General features: G+C 34.7%; 1 protein-coding gene across 1 annotated transcript in view; it reads right to left on the reverse strand.

The window, feature by feature from the left end:
* Positions 1-9,280: 9,280 nt before the first annotated feature.
* MYOZ2 (myozenin 2) overlaps positions 9,281-18,324 on the reverse strand; it is a 34,984-nt gene continuing 25,940 nt past the window's right edge. The window contains exons 5-6 of the mRNA XM_067735199.1: positions 17,109-17,292; positions 9,281-9,717 (exon numbers count right to left, since the gene is read on the reverse strand). Of these exons, the coding sequence (XP_067591300.1) occupies positions 9,483-9,717; positions 17,109-17,292 (419 nt within the window). The 3' untranslated portion in view covers positions 9,281-9,482. The remainder of the gene's footprint in view (positions 9,718-17,108; positions 17,293-18,324) is intronic.

The following is an 18,324-nucleotide window of genomic DNA, read 5'->3' on the forward strand; positions in this document are numbered from 1 at the left end:
GCGTGCACACACACACAACTATATATCTTAGACTGCCTTGTTTTTGAGGTAGTTCTTCAAGAAATACAATAGTAAAATAACACCATATCTTTTGCTCATAGCGTATTGGCTAAAGCCATGAACCCAAAGGAAGTTGCCCTGGAGAGCAATTTTCTTTGTAAAGATGACAAAAATATTCAGGGCACCATTGTTTTCAAGTTGAACTTCCTTGTTGAAATTCACTTCACAGTCAAAGGAAAAAAAGGTTTACTTTTTAATACAGTAATAAAATTGTTGGAAAATATTCAGTGATAGAAATAATTCAAAGAAGTATAGGTAAAGGCAGAAATTTTAGAGTATTTAATTTTTTTATTTCTTAACTGTTAGTGCTCTTGAGGTTTTTAGTCTCTTATCTGTAAAACAAGCCCTCAAACTGAAATTGTGCTGGAGGAAAAACAAACCAACTCTTGGCAAGTAATATCCCTGGAATGTGTGTTAATGCCATTTTGTACATTTTTAAATCAAGGTTTTCTGATTAAATTGTTTTCTACAAGTTTTGTTCTGCTACTGTTTCAAATTCTTTTAATTCTGAATAACTCTTTATCAAATTAGTTATAATAGTTTTGATGTGATGGAGAAAAGCCATTCCACTTGCTATTAACAGTGCTGACATTTAAATTTTAAACAGCATTTAGTAGTAGGTACAACAGTAACTTTCAAACATTTTAGACTGCAACCTAGAATATGCAATATATTTTACATTGTGATCCAGTTTGCATGAACATATATATAAAGCAAAATCAGTAGTTTCCTGAAATAATACTATTTCTATGAGTGATATGCTCTGATGTTTTCTTTTCCTTTATTCTGTTTCATTTGAAAAGCTGCTGATCATAACCATCTAAGTTAATTTTTACACCACCTAACTGAACACAACTATAGGTTGAAAGACATGGACCAAGAGGTTTCTGGTGGAAGGAGCAATGTTTACTCTTTTTTTTTTTTTTAATACAGTATGGAAATGTACCCCCTTCCAGTTAGGAAAGAATATTCATTTTGTTTTGATATTGTCACATTAAAATTTTTTACTGATTAAAGTAAAACTTCTTGATATTGTAAAAAAAAAAAAAAAAAAGCCTTTACTCTCTGGTTCCACATTTTATTAACATTACCCCAATTCAGAGTTTTATTTCTCTGTGGCTAATAAATAAGGTATACAAATTATATAAGGCTATATTTATATAGATATAGATAAATATTAAATCATGTACAGTATGTTGTGTCACCAGAAGGTGTGTGGTTTGTGCCCATCATCTGGATGATTGTGTTCTCCACTGAGATAGGAGAGAGAATAAGTTAGTGGGAGGAATGTTAGATCAGAAGCAGGAATCTTGGGTTCTAATTTTAGACATGCAACGTGAGACTGAGCCAGTTCCTTAACTTTTCTGATCTAAGTTTCTATTCTGTAAATGAGGGAATTGATCTAGAGTATTTCAAGATAGAGTCTAATTCTAAAGTGCTGTGATTCTAAGTAAATGGTTGTTTATTTAAACCAAAGAGAGTATTTCGTTACACTATTAACATAGTACTAGTGGGTTGTATTTGGTAAAATACAACTTTTTTGCTTATTCCTATTATATCTTAAATATTAATATCCTTTTGGTATGCTAACAAGAGGACACTTAAGTAAACATCAGCGTATGGATTTGTACATAGGCTAGTACATAGTAATGCATAGTCTAATACATTATGATAATTATGATCATTAACCCTAATTAATACATTATACATATATGCATCTAAAAACATGATAATTTTTCTGCATTGCTATGTGTCTTAGTCTGTTCAGGCTACTATAACAGAATACCATAGACTGGGTGGCTTATAGACAACAGAAATTTATTTCCCATATTTCTATAAGCTGGGAAGTCCAAGAGCAAGGCACTGACAGATTGGTGTCTGGTGAGAGCCTGCTTCCTGAGTCATATTTGGCTATGTTCTCTCTGTGTACTCACATGGGGGAAGGGGCAAGGGAGCTTTGTGGAGTCTCTTTTACTAATCCTATTCATGAGGACTACGCCCTTATCACTTATCACCTCCTAAAGGCCCCACCTCCTAATACTATCACATGGAGGTTAGGATTTCACCATATTGATTTTAGGGGGGCCATGCACATTGTCTATAGTATTATGATAAGTTTAATGTGTTTTTAATAGATTTTGATGAGTTTGTGAGGAAGCTTATTGTAATTAACCATAAATTATATCTACATCTCTTTCTATGCATCATAAGTAAAGAATGTTTTTTGAATAAATGTGGTCCATGTTTATGTTTGACTTTATGTACCAAAATAGCAACTGAGCCTAGAGTGCTGTATGGCTCAGAAGACAGCCTTGCACATGAGGCCTGGAACCTGAGGCAAATCAGTTGTGTTACAGAAACTTCATTAGCTCCAATTTTTCACATAGGTAGAAGTAAGGTAAAATAAGTATTAGGAACTGAGTTTAAAATTAAGCTTAGAAAGTATTCCTGCTTTTTCAAGATAAGTTGGAAAAGAAAAAGTTATTTCAGGTTGATTGTATTTAAGTGAATTTTCCATTATGTTAGCATCAGCTCACAGAGGAATCACCTCCTTTCCATGCTTATGACTACCAGATGCCTAATTTCTTTAAGCAACATGGAAACCCACCAGAGAAGGGGACTTGGGGTGATTGTTTTTATTCATTGTACTCTAGAGATGACTGTGCCAAAACATTAGGATTCTGGGGCAACATACTTCCTGATTTGAAATATTCCAAACAGTTATTTAAATGAAAAGCCATTTTAGTTTAAAAAAAAAAAAAGGATTATGTAGCCATCTGTCCATAGGAACTCCTTTCTGATTGTATAATGTATTTTCTAAAAAGGTAGTATATACTGATCAAGGAAAGTATCCACTATATCGATTTTTTAAAATTCTCAAGTGACCTACAAAATACGTGAATGCTCACAAGAAATAGTACTATTTTAGCAAGATCCTAAAAAGTCTCCCTTAATTGCAGTTTTGAGTCTGGAGAATAGAGCTGACACAAGCTTATCCTAAAAAGTAGTCAGGCCACATTAGTGTTTCTGATTATGTATGTATTTAATATACTCATTGCGCCAACATATATTAGCTCCAAATCAGGGTCAAATATATTTATCCCAAAGCAGTTCCAGTGTAACCTCTAATCTAACTTCATTCTAAATGCCTTTGCTTTCTTACTGTGTGATAATTTTTTATTTTGTTAATAATAATAGCTAACATGTATCAAGCATTTACAATGTATTCAGTAATATAATGTATAATATATAATTTTTAAGATAGATACTAGTATTATCCCCATAATTAAGATACATTTAATGAACTTTTATTGTTCTTTACTATATACCAGGCACAGAGGATACAGTAGTTAATAAAAAAGCAAAGTCTCTACCCTCAGAGAACATTCATTCGAGTGGGAGAGATAAATAATAAAGGAATAACTACATACATTATGTGTGGCGGCTACATCTTGTGGATCTTAACGTAGTTGTCTGAGGGCCCCAGTTCTACTCCCTCTGACCTCCATCACTGCATTCTTGCTGAGCCTGCCTTCCGCAGTCTGCTCCCAGCCACTGAGGGACCATGACAGTGACCCTAAGGCAGACTCGTTTCTGGGAAACACCGGACCTCTCCTACAGGTGACTTGGGCTCACAGATCCTCCAACAGCCTTGCTGAATCTTCCCTAGACTGCTGGGCAGTCTAGAACATATCCATGCAGTTCCATCTGAGGTCCCTTGGGTCTCTCCCAGCCTTTCTTTGACTCTCTCCCTGCCTTTCTTTGACTCTCTCCCCATTTTCTCTCATGTGGGCAATTTTCCTAATAAAATTTTTGCAGGTTTAACCCCATCTTGGCATCTACTCCTCAGAGGACCCAGACTAACACATTATGTTAGGGAGTAATAAGGGCTATAAAGGAAAAATAAAAGCACAATAAGGGGTTATAAGTGTGCTCTCTTAAGGGTGGTCAGGGAAGGTCTTAGGCAGAAGTGGCCTTTGAAACACATAAATAGTTGGAGAAAACTTCCAGAGTGAAGTAAATTGCTTGAGATTATATTACTAATTTGTGGTAGATTAGCAGATAGCTGGCACATTTAAATACAACCGCTTTAATATGCAATTTATAAGTGCGTGTTGATAAAGAAAATGTAATGAGAGTTATCTATTTTGGGTGACAATTCACATTAGACAATTGATATACATATAACAAAACTTCTTCAAAGGGGGTAAGGAAAATGCTCTAGAAACCATAGAATATCACAGTTATTTCCTTTCGGCCTGCTTCATTCTGGCCTTCCTTTTTTCCCCCTGTTCTTTTAGATTTATTTTGCTAGTGCTGCAGCTTCTATACCAATTCTTCAATTAGTAATTGAATTTACCTTTTGTCCTTCTGACTCTTTCCAATTCTGTTTCCTGAGCTGTCTCCATCTCCTACACTGCCTAAGTTGTCATTGAAATGTGCTTCAAAATATTACACAATCCAGAATAATAAGCACATTGTTTTTGAAACTGAATTGTAACCTCTTAGAAATAATTTTCCCCCCTCTTTGCCCATACGTACCAAATCTTCCTATTGAAATCACATTATATTGAGAAGTCAGAGAAAGTTTATATCCTGAGTTGAAATCTAGTTCTTTTATTTAAGGAATTCAAATAGGGACGTACCCTTTTATTTATCTAATAATACTTCAATGTGTAAGCCTTTGAAATTCTTACACAATTTTACTTTTTTCTTAGTTCTGAAAAGTTTAACTTTTTTAAGCATTATAATTTTCTAAAAATCCTTTGATATATTTGTGAAGTGCTTTGATCAGTTAGTTTGGAATAGATTCCCCTTGCTTGTTCTTTTGGCAAAAGCCTGGCACTCTTCCACCTTTCATAGAAAGTGAACTGCCCTTCTTCCTACAGAATAGAGCATGTGGAGGTTGAAAGTATTTTTCATAAGAAAAGGGGCATTCAGAGCAATACTTTCCTAAGCTTAATAAAAAGCAGTTGTGGCTGGGAAACTGCAATGATGTCATGTAAGTTTTATCTTGCATAAGCAGCAGAGTGAGGAAATTCCAGAATTAATAAGTCGGCTGGTACAGCTGTGCCCTGAGTTGGAAAGTTCAGGATGTTCTTTTCACACTCATGACTGGACATTCTGCTCCACTTTAGCCTTTGTGAGAATAATTGGCTCCCTTCATTTCCACGCTGCTAAAACATTTATAAATTGGTCTACTTAGAAAATGTAAAATTTTAAGTGGATAAGTGGTCATTTTGACTAAAAATTATTGTCCATATTTGCCTTGATTTTGTAATAACTGATAATTAGTTATTTTAAGTTATCTAGTCCTTTCAAATATTGAGTTAAGAAATGGAAAATACCAGCCTTGAGAAAATTGAAGGGAGTGGAGAGTTAAAAGCCAAGAATGAGGACTTCCCTGGTGGTCCAGTGGCTAAGACTCCTCACTCCCAAGGCAAGGGGGCCTGGGTTTGATCTCTGGTCAGGGAACTAGATCCCGCATGCTGCAACTAAAAGATCCTGTATGCTGCAACGAAGATCCGCGTACCACAACTAAGACCTGATGCAGCCAAATAAATACATAAATATTAAAAAAAAAAAAGCCAAGAATGATCTAACTATTGCTGTAGTTGTTAATGCAGACCTAGTGTTATCCAGAAAACAATTGGCCAGCTGATCATCAAGAAATTGGCAAAATAAAATAGGAGATAAAATTTTATGACCCAGAAGTCAGTCTGTTGAACAGTATAATGGAAATTCTTCTAAAGTTTTGAAAAGTTGAAAACATTTTCATTTAAAGGAATGTTTTTGGAGTGTTATCACACTAGATGATTTCGTTCAGCCTTATGGTTAGTGTTGTGCATTTCTGTCCTCTTTATTTCTTCTTCTTTCTCCCTTTGCCCCTTACAGGGGAAAGAAAAAAAAAAAGTTTACATCGATCAGAAGTGTGCACAATGCTGAGCAGAAACAAGCAGGTTTAATCAGAGTATGCTTTTGTGTTTCTCTGATTTCATAATTAAACATGCACATTGCTTGTTTGAAAGTCTGAAAGTTCAACTTTTTATGATTATGAGTGCCTGAATGACTTTAGAGGGTGACTCTAAAATTACTCAATTTATAGCTATATTTTCCCAAAATTAATATAATGGAGATTTTTTATTATTTGTCTAGACATAATAAAATAGTTTAAGGCTGAAATTATTCTGAAAGAGAAGTTATGAACCATGAGTTCTTAGAGCATATATTTTAGAGCCAGACTCACCTATTTCTTCTATTTAGAGCTAGAATTAAGCTAGTCACCTTAGTTCTCTGAGGCTCAATTTTCTTATATAAAATGGAGATTATAATACATTTCTCACAGGATAATCATGAAAATAAAATAATATTTAAAATATAGGGAATTCCCTGGTGGTCCAGTGGTTAGGACTCAGTGCTTTCACTGTGGTGGCCTGGGTTCTATCCCTAGTTGGGTAATTAAGATCACACAAGCCATGCAGCGCAGCCAAAAAGTAAAATAAAATAAAATAATACACATTAAATAGCCTTTATAAACCAGTGAGTATAGTGCTTGGCATTTAGTAGTCCATCAGCAAATATTATTTTCATTCATTTACTTTTTCTTTTAATTTTCTTTCTCCTTTATTTCATTTTTCATTATACAAATGTGGGTGGAAAAAATGCCACAGTCTTTCTGCTGTTCTAAAAAGCCTATCATATTTCTTCAGACTTTGAAAGATTTAGCTGCTTTTTAGGTCAGTGGAAAACCCATCCAAAATTCCTTTCAAATTCTAATTGTGTAGCAACCAGATTGTGAAATTTGGCATTTCTAAAGGTGTCAGACAACTGAATTAGAATTAATAGATACTTCCAGGAAAGGAAGAAATATGATAGTGAGCAGACGGCTATTCCATCATTTTCTAACCAATCTTAAAAAAAAAAAACTTAAGATTTCCCCTTTTAAAATTCTCCTTTATGATGTGGAGAATACTGTTCTATAACTAACATATTTAATTGCTGGCCCCTTTTTGGTGGTTGACAGAGTGGTGACACTGAGCATAGAGTTTAACTATTTGGAGATAGTTAGAATAATGCAATAAAATTTCAGTTTAATGAAAAGTAGTAACATTTCAAATTGCCAATAAACTAAACCATTTCATCAAAATGCATAATAGAATATGACTCATTTTTTATTTATTAAAAGATTAAAATGAACAAAAAAATGGCACGATGGGGGGGCTTCCCTGGTGGCACAGTGGTTGAGAGTCCGCCTGCCGATGCAGGGGACGCGGGTTCGTGCCCTGGTCCGGGAAGATCCCACATGCCGCGGAGCGGCTGGGCCCGTAGGCCATGGCCACTGAGCCTGCGCGTCCGGAGCCTGTGCTCCGCAACGGGAGAGGCCACAACAGTGAGAGGCCCGCGTACCGCAAAAAAAAAAAAAAAAAAAAAAAAAAAAAATGGCACGATGGGACCCTCATATCTAGAGTTATCGTAGATGCCAACATTGTTATTTTAAAACAGGTAAATACCAAAACATAAATAAAACTAATATATCTTTTTTTTAATATAACTTTATTTATTTATTTATTTGTGGCTGCTTTGGGTCTTTGTTGCTGCACGCAGGCTTTCTCTAGTTGCGGCAAGCGGGGGCTACTCTTCATTGTGGTACGCAGGCTCTAGGCGCGCGGGCTTCAGTTGTTGTGGCGCATGGGCTTAGTTGCTCCTCAGCACGTGGGATCTTCCCAGACCAGGGATAGAACCCGTGTCCCCTGCATTGGCAGGCAGATTCTCAACCACTGCGCCACCAGGGAAGCTCAAGGTATCTTTTTTTTGTTTTTTTGTTTGTTTTTTAATATTTGAATTTTATTTTATTTTTTTATACAGCATGTTCTTATTAGTTATCAATTTTATACATATTGGTGTATACATGTCAATCCCAATCTCCCAATTCATACCACTACCACCACCCCCGCCACCCCCGCTTCCCCCAAAACTAAGATATCTTAAAGATATACTTTAGATTATACAAATTCTCTACAGTGATAATATGCATAAGTAAGATACTGTTCCTTTCTAGGCACTGCGTTTTTCATAAGCAAATTTGTAAAGACTAGAAGATGATCAAAACAACCACCAATTTCAACATTACATGCAGATTCTTTTGTAAATATGTGATGTTGCTACACAGCATTTTCATTACTCTGTTATACACTTTCCTTCTTCCAGTCTCCTAAACTTAATGTGGTAGATAGTTTTCTATGGATAAGACATTTCTTCTGTGGTATAAACATCTATCACAGAACTTTTAACTGAATTGAAATGGGAAGAATTGATATTTATGTCTTACCAGTTCCATGGCATATATTTCTTCAACCATATTTTAAGATATATCTATAACTTTATATTAGTTTGAGTCTTTTATACAAATATATTAATATATTTCATGATAGATGTGTGCTATATTACTCTCAAATGCTTTTGTGTTCTTCCATTTCTTGTTTTTATTTGTGTTTTAGGCATATACTCCCTCGTGCTTAAGGATTTGAGCAGAATTTAAAGATTCAGCAAAGAAAGCTGCCAATTCAAATTACACACTCTCTTTTCCCCCCGTCGTATACATATATTTATTTCTATGTATACTAGCATGTATTTTGTTATTACTCTTCTAAAAATGCATACATAAAGTTGAACCTAATCAACATACAACATTGTGGAACTTGAATTCCAAGTATACCTTGATCATGAAAACTGCAATAGTATGACGTTCTTTGAGTCATTGTCTCTCAGTCTCCTTGACTTAATACTAAACAAAAATAATAACCCAGTTGAACTCTGGCGAATGCCATCTGGAACAATTACCTAATGATTCAAAGCACGTTGAAAAATACAAAGCACTTTAGAAATTCTAAGAATGACTAATGAAAAGACTTCATCTAGACAAGTTATTTTATCATGGAAGCTTGTCAGAAAAGAAGAACCCAACCCTTTTCTCCATCAATAATGTTTGTATATCAACTTCCATAGCTTTCATCCCTTAAATAAAACTCTGAATTAATCTAAATATCTTGCACTATATTTTGATTCTAGATCCATTTGAAAAACTTATTCAGTAATAGCTTATATTAAAGGCAAAAAAGATGAAACCCTTTGTTGTCAGTAACTTTTCTGGACTTTCTCATTGAAAAGGCTGGATTGCTTAGACCAGGTGAAAACAAGATTATGAATAAAGACGAGTGACTTAAAAGGTTTTAAAATAAGATTTTTAATTATTTATTAGATTTTGATCTGAGATTGAAATTAAATGTCATAAAAGGAAAATTGCTAAATTGCTATTAAATTATTGCTACTAATGAAGAGTATAAGTGGCTTTGCAAGTAAGTAGAATAATAAAACAGCAACATTGACGTTTACAGGTTTTTGTGTCACATACAACTTTCTTTTCATAGGTCTTCTGATTCCGGTATGGTGGTATCCTCTGTAGGTTCAGTTGTTACCACTATAGGAATATTCTCAGATATCCATCCCTTAGGAGTCCTATTAAAGGACCGTCTTCCAGAAAGAGGATTGGCAAAGGCCATGAATCTGGGATCTGTTAGAAGTAGTAGGTCAAAATCTGGAACCTTAAATTTAACCATTTTTGATGCTTTTTCAAAACCTCCAAATGGGGTGGCAACTCTGTGAGAAATGAAAAGAAAAAGAATAAATTAATTAATATTCAAATTTATTTGACAGAAAATAGAAAACAATTTAATGCATGGTCTTATGGGCATGTTGTTGTGTTATATTCTTAGTAGGGTTTCAGTTTTTGACCTCTGAGGCAAGCATTTCCATTCAAAGACCATGCCTTTATGATAAAACAGATATTTGATAATAAATTGGTGTAAAGTCCTTATGTACGTACTCTTAGTTTTGGACTGAACTAATCTGTTCCCTGGACATCACAACATTTCTTGCCTTTGTGCCTTTGCTGACAATGTTATACTTGCTTAAGATATTTCCTCTGTGCCTCCTCTCCACTAGCCCTCACTCCCTTTCTTAACCAAATTCCTGTCACGTTGATTGTCTTATGTGAGTCATTAGGTGCTTATAATATGGTACTTTGTATTGTTAGCTTCTCTTTTTCAGAATACGATTTTGTTTGGGTCATCTGTCAATTATAAGCTCTTTTAAGGCAAGAGGTATATCTTTGCATCTTTCCACCTCTATCTCAAAAACCTCAGAATCCTTCTACTCGTCTGAATACAGTCCACCTTCCTTACCTTGGCATCCAAGTTCCCATGTAACATTCTAGCTTCGTTTGATTTAGCCATTAATTATTCATTCACTCAGTGCCAGGCACAGTTCTAAGTGCTGGGGGTATACCAGTGAACAATGTAGTCAAAGTCTAAGCTTTTATATTCTAGCGAAGGAGACAGACAATTAAAAAACATAAACAGAGTCATACAGAGTGAAGTAAGTCAGAAAGAGAAAAACAAATACTGTATGCTAACACATATATATGGAATCTAAAAAAAAAAAAAAACAGGTCATGAAGAACCTAGGGGCAGAACTGGAATAAAGATGCAGATGTAGAGAATGGACTTGAGAACACGGGGAGGGGGAAGGGTAAGCTGGGACAAAGTGAAAGAGTGGCGTGGACATATATACACTACCAAATGTAAAATAGATAGCTAGTAGGAAGCAACCACATAGCACAGGGAGATCAGCTCGGTGCTTTGTGACCACCTAGAGGGGTGGGATAGGGAGGGTGGGAGGGAGATGCAAGAGGGAGGAGATATGGGCATATATGTATATGTATAGCTGATTCACTTTGTTATAAAGCAGAAACTAACACACCATTGTAAAGCAATTGTACTCCAATAAAGATGTTTAAAAAAATAGAAATTAAAAAAAACAACAGTGGATTACAGATGAAAAAAACATATGTAAGTCAACTGTATGTCAATAAAAAACTAATAAATTTTAAAAAACATAAACATATAGACAAATATCCAATAATGAAAAGAGCTATGAGAAGATTAAAATAGGATGATATAATAGGGCACAACTGAATGACTAGATAGGTAGAGAAGACATCTCTGAAGAGGTGACATTTAAACTGCCATCTGAAGGTCAAAAGTTAGCTATGGACCGTATGCCTGAAGCACTTCAGCATTTCAGGTAGAGCCAGTAGCTAATGCAAAGAATCTAAAGCAGAAATAATGTTGATCTTTTCAGGAAAAGAAAGAAGGCCTATCTTGTTAGACAGGTGAGGGGGATGGCAGAAAGGAGAGAGGACAGAGAGGTAGATTGTGTGGAACTTTGTCCAATAAGGAATATGGATTTCATTCTAAGTGTGAAAGGGAGCCATCATAAGGTGTTCAACAGGGGAGTGATAAGTATAATCTGATTAAATTTTTATAAAGATCACTCTGGCAGCTGTTACTATGTGAACAATTATAGGTGGACAAGAATGGAAGAAGGGAAGATATTGTAGCAATTCAAGTGAGAAATTATGGCAGCTTGTATTTCAGGTGTTTTCCTTGAAGAAGTGGGTGGTTTCAAGATGTGTTCTATGGGTGGAGTCAACAGGATTTGCTGACAAATTGGATAAAAATTGTGAGAGAAATGTAGAAATCAAGAATTACTCCTAGGTTTAGAGTTTCAGCAACTGGCTGATAGAAGACAAAGAGGAACAGGGTTGGTGTACGTGTGGAAAAAATTACCTTGACATTCCAATGGAAGGGTCCATGCTGGTTTTTCCCTGTTCACTTTCATATACTATTTGTTCCAGTCAAATTGATACACTGCTTGCTCTTTTCCTGATGCTTTCCAACCTCATTGCCTTTACAGATATTCATTTTTCTCTGCCTGGAGTGCTCTGACCCTTATTACTACATTTCTAAATCCCCTTTAAGTTCTTTAAGTTCTAAGTATGTTATATAAGTAATTTAAGTATTTACTAATTTAACTTTCTTCTTGAAGCTTTCCCTGATCTTCCACAGCCAGAAATAAGCTCTTTCTCCCCTAAGTTTCCATGGTCTCTATTTTAACCTCCCCTGTAACCCTATTTTCCATCTTTCATTATATCCACTGGTCTGACTGTTGTATTTCTTACCAGCCTGCACTCCAAGAGGACCGGAATTCTCTCTGATGTATCTTTGTAACTTACTCAATATATGTACTTGTATGATGTATTGTACCTAGAAGATTCTTATAAACGTTTGGACAATGGAATTGGCAAGACTATATAGATTTTCCAGTATTGCAGAGACTATTTTAAAGCCTGGAAGAGATCTGATTTTCTTCAAATCTCAATCACCTATGATCTTTCTTGAATATCTTAATTTCTGGGTGATAATAGTGAGGGACCATGGAGTCTGATAAAGTAAGGAGAAAATGATTGATAGACTTTGAAAAGTGAGATGGCTTTGATGTGTGGAATTGAAACATTATTGAAATAAAGAATAAATGAAAAATAAAGATAAAATGTGATAGAGAGTGGGATGCTTGAAATTGAGATTTTGAAGGTAATAATAGGTATTGGTAGTGATAAACTTTAAGAAAAGCCAAGAGTGACTAAGGTGGGATTGAGAGACGGATCCTTAAAAGCAAGACAGTGAAGGACATGAAAGGGCCGAGAGTTCAGTGGGTTATTTACGTGGATACTTAAGCCACCAAAAAGTGATGACAGGAATAGTACTGGGGAAGAAGAGGGAAAGCCAGATAAGATCTTCAGTGTCCACAGAGTGGGTAGGTGACCTCAACAATGGCTGTAGCAGATGTAACTGTGTCATATAGTATAGAATCTCATGTCTTATTGGCCCATAATTTTCTTGTCTTCCAGTGTTTTGCTCCCTTCTGAAGAACAGTATGTTTTACTTTCTATTGCATCTGTTCTCCAGATAACTGACCTTGTAATATTTTCCCCAAATTGCTGTGGAAGATATGGATAAAAACAGATCACTGACTGATGCAGTAACCTCAGTCTAATGTAGTATTTCAGCAATCATATCAGTGTAGACTTTCACATTCCAGGGCCTAAAACCATTACTCTGGAGGTGAGAGAAATTGTTTAGGAAAATAACTTTAAGAATTTAGATCATCAGTCAGGTGCTTTATGACTGTTAAACTTCAGAAGGCATAGTAATAAAGCTAATATTTATTGACAGGGTACTGTGCACCTGACACTGTTTTAAGTGCTTCTCAAACTCTTTTGGTATAGGAATCACCTTGGGATCTTGTTGAAGTACAGATGCTAATTCAGTCAATCTAGTGTGTGTCCTGAAATTCTGCATTTCTAACCAGTTCCCAGGTGATGCCAGCACAGCTGGTCTGACCACACTTTGAGTACCAAGCTTTACATGATTGTCTCATTAAATTCTCACAACAAACTTATGAGTTGATTCTTTTTATATCCCCATTTTATGGATGAAACTGAAGCACAGATAGTTAAATGACTTTCCCAAAGTCACCCACCTAGTAAGGTGTAGAATCAGGATTTAAATCTAGGCATCCAAACTCACTGAAGGCCTTCTCTTCTATACTACTTTATATCGTACCCGCACAAGATAATTCTTAAGGAGTATTGGGCCTTCTCAGATCACTTTCTAAGTAGAGCAGTATATTTAGGAATCTCAACCACTTGTCTGTGTCTAAATGGTGTCAAACCAGGTTGCTATCACATTCGTGATGTAACTAGGTGATTAATGTCCCACATTTTGTTACATGATTTAGTGAACTGAAGAGTCTTTATGACTCAAATTTGACTCAGTACATAAGTAAAACTTATTCTTGGATGTCCAAGATGTCCAAGACAACATTTTGTCATTTTAGAAATTTACCACTGTAAAGCAATAGTTTGTTCGTTGATTCATTCATTTATTCATCTAACGAATTACTGATTGCTTATTATATCTAGACACTCTGCTATATGCTAGGAATTCAAAGATTGTAGTAGGTCTTAACCTCAATGAACTCACAGACAAGAGAAGAGTAAAACGTGAGGGGGGAAAAAACACATATGGACCAATGTAGTTACTTTAAGGGAAAAATTTCCTGAATACAGAGGAGCTTAGGGTAAAGTTTAGAACCTGGGATCAGGACCCGCCACATAATTTTGTAGGGCACAGTGCAAAATGAAAACTCGAGCCCCTTTGTTAAAAAATTGTTAAGAATTTCAAACATTAAAACAAAACATTAAACCAGCCGTGGTCTTTTTAATTGTGGGGCCTCCAGCAATTGCACAAGACATACATTCATTTGCGGGAGTTTAAGAGTATAGATATCCATTGGATACAAGAGGCTGGAGTTGAGCATTTCTAGATTTAGGCTGAATTTGGTCAATTAATCTTGTATTTATTAATTCCAGTAATCACCTTTACTTATGTATTTATTTTTTTTCTGAATTAAATGAAAAAAGAAATGTTCCCGTGCCACTGAAATCCAATATTTGGGTTTGGCATTTAGTGCATTAGCTTTTCCCTTTTTATCCAGTTCTGTTTTGTTTTTCCCACCCAATTGGTGGGTCATTTTCTTCTGTAAATGAAAACATTCCCTTCTGTTCATCACCCATCTCCTACCTCCTACCGCTTATCCAGTGAAAGGTTGCTCTTTGAAAAGCAGTTTTCTTTTCTTTGGCACCATTGAGACTATATCCTGTTTAAATTTTTATTGCCCTCGGACACAAAGTAAAGAAAATCTTTTAACAGAGATGTTAAGCATTCAAAGTGAGAGACTATTTGTAAGATTTTTAAGATCTCTGAAAATAGTTTCAAGTTTTAGTTAGTGAAGCAAAAAATTCCACTGAAAGATTTGGAATATTCTACTAAAAGATCACTGTGCATCTCTGTGATTCCCGTAACATAATTTCTTCAAACATAGATCTGACTTAAAATGATTTTTACACTTTATCGTCTATGTAGTGACTAACAAGCTTGTTTTACTCAGATTCAGTTAATATATGAATCTGTTTTGTTGCTTTGTTGTTTGTTGTTGTTTATTTCAATTGATCAATAATTGGTTTGCATTTGTAAAAATTAATAGTGCTGGACATATAAAACACCCATAATAATTACTGATTATTCTATAAGGTAAAAAATTATATAAAATGGTTGTATAGAAGTTAAAATAAATTGCTCTACTAAATAGATAACGCATGTAATATATTTAAAGGTACTTAATCATATAATCATACAATGTATTTACAGATGATGCAATTAATACAAGGAAAGGTTAAGTGACATACCCAAAGTCATACAGCTTTTTGAAGCAGAGCTGGAAACCTCCTTGCTCCTAGTTTACTTTTCCTCACATGTTACATAGGTTTAATATAGTGTTATTTAAATATAACATAAATATTTAAATATCTCAAAATGAGTATAAGAATACAAAGTTGTATTAAACTATGGGCTATTTTGAGATTATGATTAGACTTGGGAGCCCATTCTCATCTAGTCATTACCACTGCTGAAGGCTGTAAGACTGTATCTCACTCTTACATGCTTTATTAACAATATCTAGTAATTATGTATAATAATATGGGGCTACCAAAGAGCATTATTTTACTCTTTGCAAAAGACTTTGAGAATATTTGGAAACTACTTATTTCCTCCCCCTTCCTCTTCCTGTCTCTGTTCTCATTTGTTTTTACAAAAAGAAAAAAATAGATATATTAAAATAAAATTTTCTCAGGTAAAGGAGAACTACTAGCAAGTTAAGTTCTCTCCCCCCCTCCTTCTCTCTCTTTCACACACACACACAGTGTTACATTTACAAAAGCCTTGATTTAACACAGGGAGCTACATTTCCTAATTATGTAGTATTGTGTTCATTGTTATAGCACTCACTTGGTCTTTATACAATCAATAGGCATCTCTTTATAACCAACCCAGATACTATAGTGTGTTTGTAGAACTGGAAGCAAGCTGCTCAGCAGGTATGGGGTACTGAAGCCACAAGGTATACAGAAGTCATATGGCATCTCTAAAGCACTAATCTCAAAAACAAGCCTCAAGTATTCCATTAGTTTCCATTTCTTCCTAGTGTTTTACTTTTATAATTTTCTACATTCTCATTTTTGAAAAAAATTATATCATTGATTAGAATGGGCTTTCAACATCTTTTCTTTGCCACACCTCAAACCCTCCTTAAATTCTATGATATACCTCCTTTATGCAATAGATGTAGTACTAATACTATTAGCATTACTAATAATGCTAGTAGTACTAGGTATAATACTAGTAGATGTATTACTAATGTATTACTAATAATAGATGTAGTACTCATACTATTACTATAGCAATATGTGAAAACTAAATTGTTACTAGTACAATAATTTGAAAAGTACTAAGGAAGGTCACTATTTAAATGCAGACTTTGTGGCATTCTTTTGTAAATCAAAAATGTACTCCTTAATTTATTAATTTTTAAGTGAATAATCACTAAGCGGCCTATAAATTGAGTGGGTGTGAGACAGGATACTGGAGATATTTTGCTCTAAAATGAAAATCTAGTGGTCAAAGAATGGATTATGAGACCATTAAAAATATATGAAAATTATAAAAAATGGATAACAGGGAAAAATAAATGTCCATTGTGTAAACTATAATGCAGATATTATTTGGCAGTATTTTGGGTAGCATAAGTATTGGTGTGTATATGTGCTGGAGTCTTGGCCCTAAATTACCTTTAATCTGGCTTAAAGCCTACGCAAATATAAATTGGAACCTAGAGTTAGATGGTAATTCTCACAGTCCTGCATGCAAATTATTTCTGAAATTCTTGAACAGCATTGTCATTTGGAGCAACACATAAACTAATATCAACCTTCAAATTAGAAATTATTATTATTAAAATAACATTTTAAAATGTGGGAGATGATCTTAGTGATTGTTTCTGTATTATAGCATTCATTGTTACACTAAAAAGGGACTAAGGTTTGACATATTAATAATATTGCAAAAATGAGTCTTTGCTATTTAGAGTCTTTAAAAAATTTTTTTCTACCAGAAGATTCAGTTCTCCATACCATGATATAAAAGCCTTGGTATTGCATGCTGAAGTGTCACCCAGGATAATTGAATTACCTGTTAAAGCTCCTGTAATCAGGCAGTTCTGCCTTTCCTTCAGGCTTGAAAAGTTTAGGGTATAAAGCCTCTAAAAGCTCCGGATCATTGCTAATGGCCTGTTCCCAGGGTGACTGGTAGTACTTAGGGACAGCTGTGGTGTTGAATCTTTCAGGAGGAATTTCCTTCAGTGGTCCAGAATATCCTTTGGAAAAATATTGCAAGAATAAATAAACACAGAGTGCCTAAGAGTTACTAAACTCCACCTAACATTTTCCCATGTTTAATTTTTCATGCAGGGGTAAATTTATGAAGAGTGCATTCTTTTTATGATCTCTCAGAAAAGAGTAGTCTGAAAGTGTGAGACATTTTTAAACCCCTTTTAATTCATGGAATTTTCAAAAGAAACCACTTAGTGTTTAATTTTACCAAATCATAGTTAATTTTTTCCTTGACTATCTTAGTATGTATTTGTTCAGTGAAACTATTAACTTAATTTTTAAAAAATTGTGCCCCTTATATTAATTTATACTAGGCCTTATATACCACACTTAATGGATTAATTTAGAAATGTAAATTGAGTGTCTACTGTGGTCTAGGTTCTGGGGAAATATCAATGAAGACAAAATCTCCCTCCTCTGGAGCTGATTCTTTAGAAGTAACGTTCAGGTGTTGACTATCCTAAATTTCTGAGTGGTCTGTAAAATGTTCAAGCTTCAAAATGGTGAAGCAATTTGTTTCCACTGTCTTAATCAGGCCCTTCTTATTCCCTGATGTGTCCATCCCTTGTTTACTTTGTTCCTGAGGATTTCTAACTTTTCTTCTTCCAGTCTCACCTCCTCAATTTATTTTCACATGAGCTAGAAATTTTCTGTAATTACCATTTAAAAGTCACACAAATTCCTGGCATAAATGTGAAACCATTTTCACATGCATTAAGTGACATTCTTCAAGTCTTCAAAGGCACAGCTGTTTACTCTCCAGCTATACTACCATACCACCTAGTTATGTCTTTCATATAATTCTCTCTTCCACCATGTCAAAACCTCTACCATGTGATCACTCCTACTTTGGGGTTTCCCTGATGCTCTTTTCCTTCTCTAAAATGTTTTCAGTTTTCTTCTGTCAAACCATGCCTATCCTTTCTTTACACTAAAAATTACTTTTTCTTTTCCAAAAACTCTTGATAATTTCACCAGTAGACAGTTATTTTTTGCAGTAATTTAATTTTCTTCTG

The sequence above is a fragment of the Pseudorca crassidens genome, chromosome 4 (genome assembly GCF_039906515.1).
Source record: "Pseudorca crassidens isolate mPseCra1 chromosome 4, mPseCra1.hap1, whole genome shotgun sequence".
Taxonomy (NCBI): Eukaryota; Metazoa; Chordata; class Mammalia; order Artiodactyla; family Delphinidae; genus Pseudorca; species Pseudorca crassidens.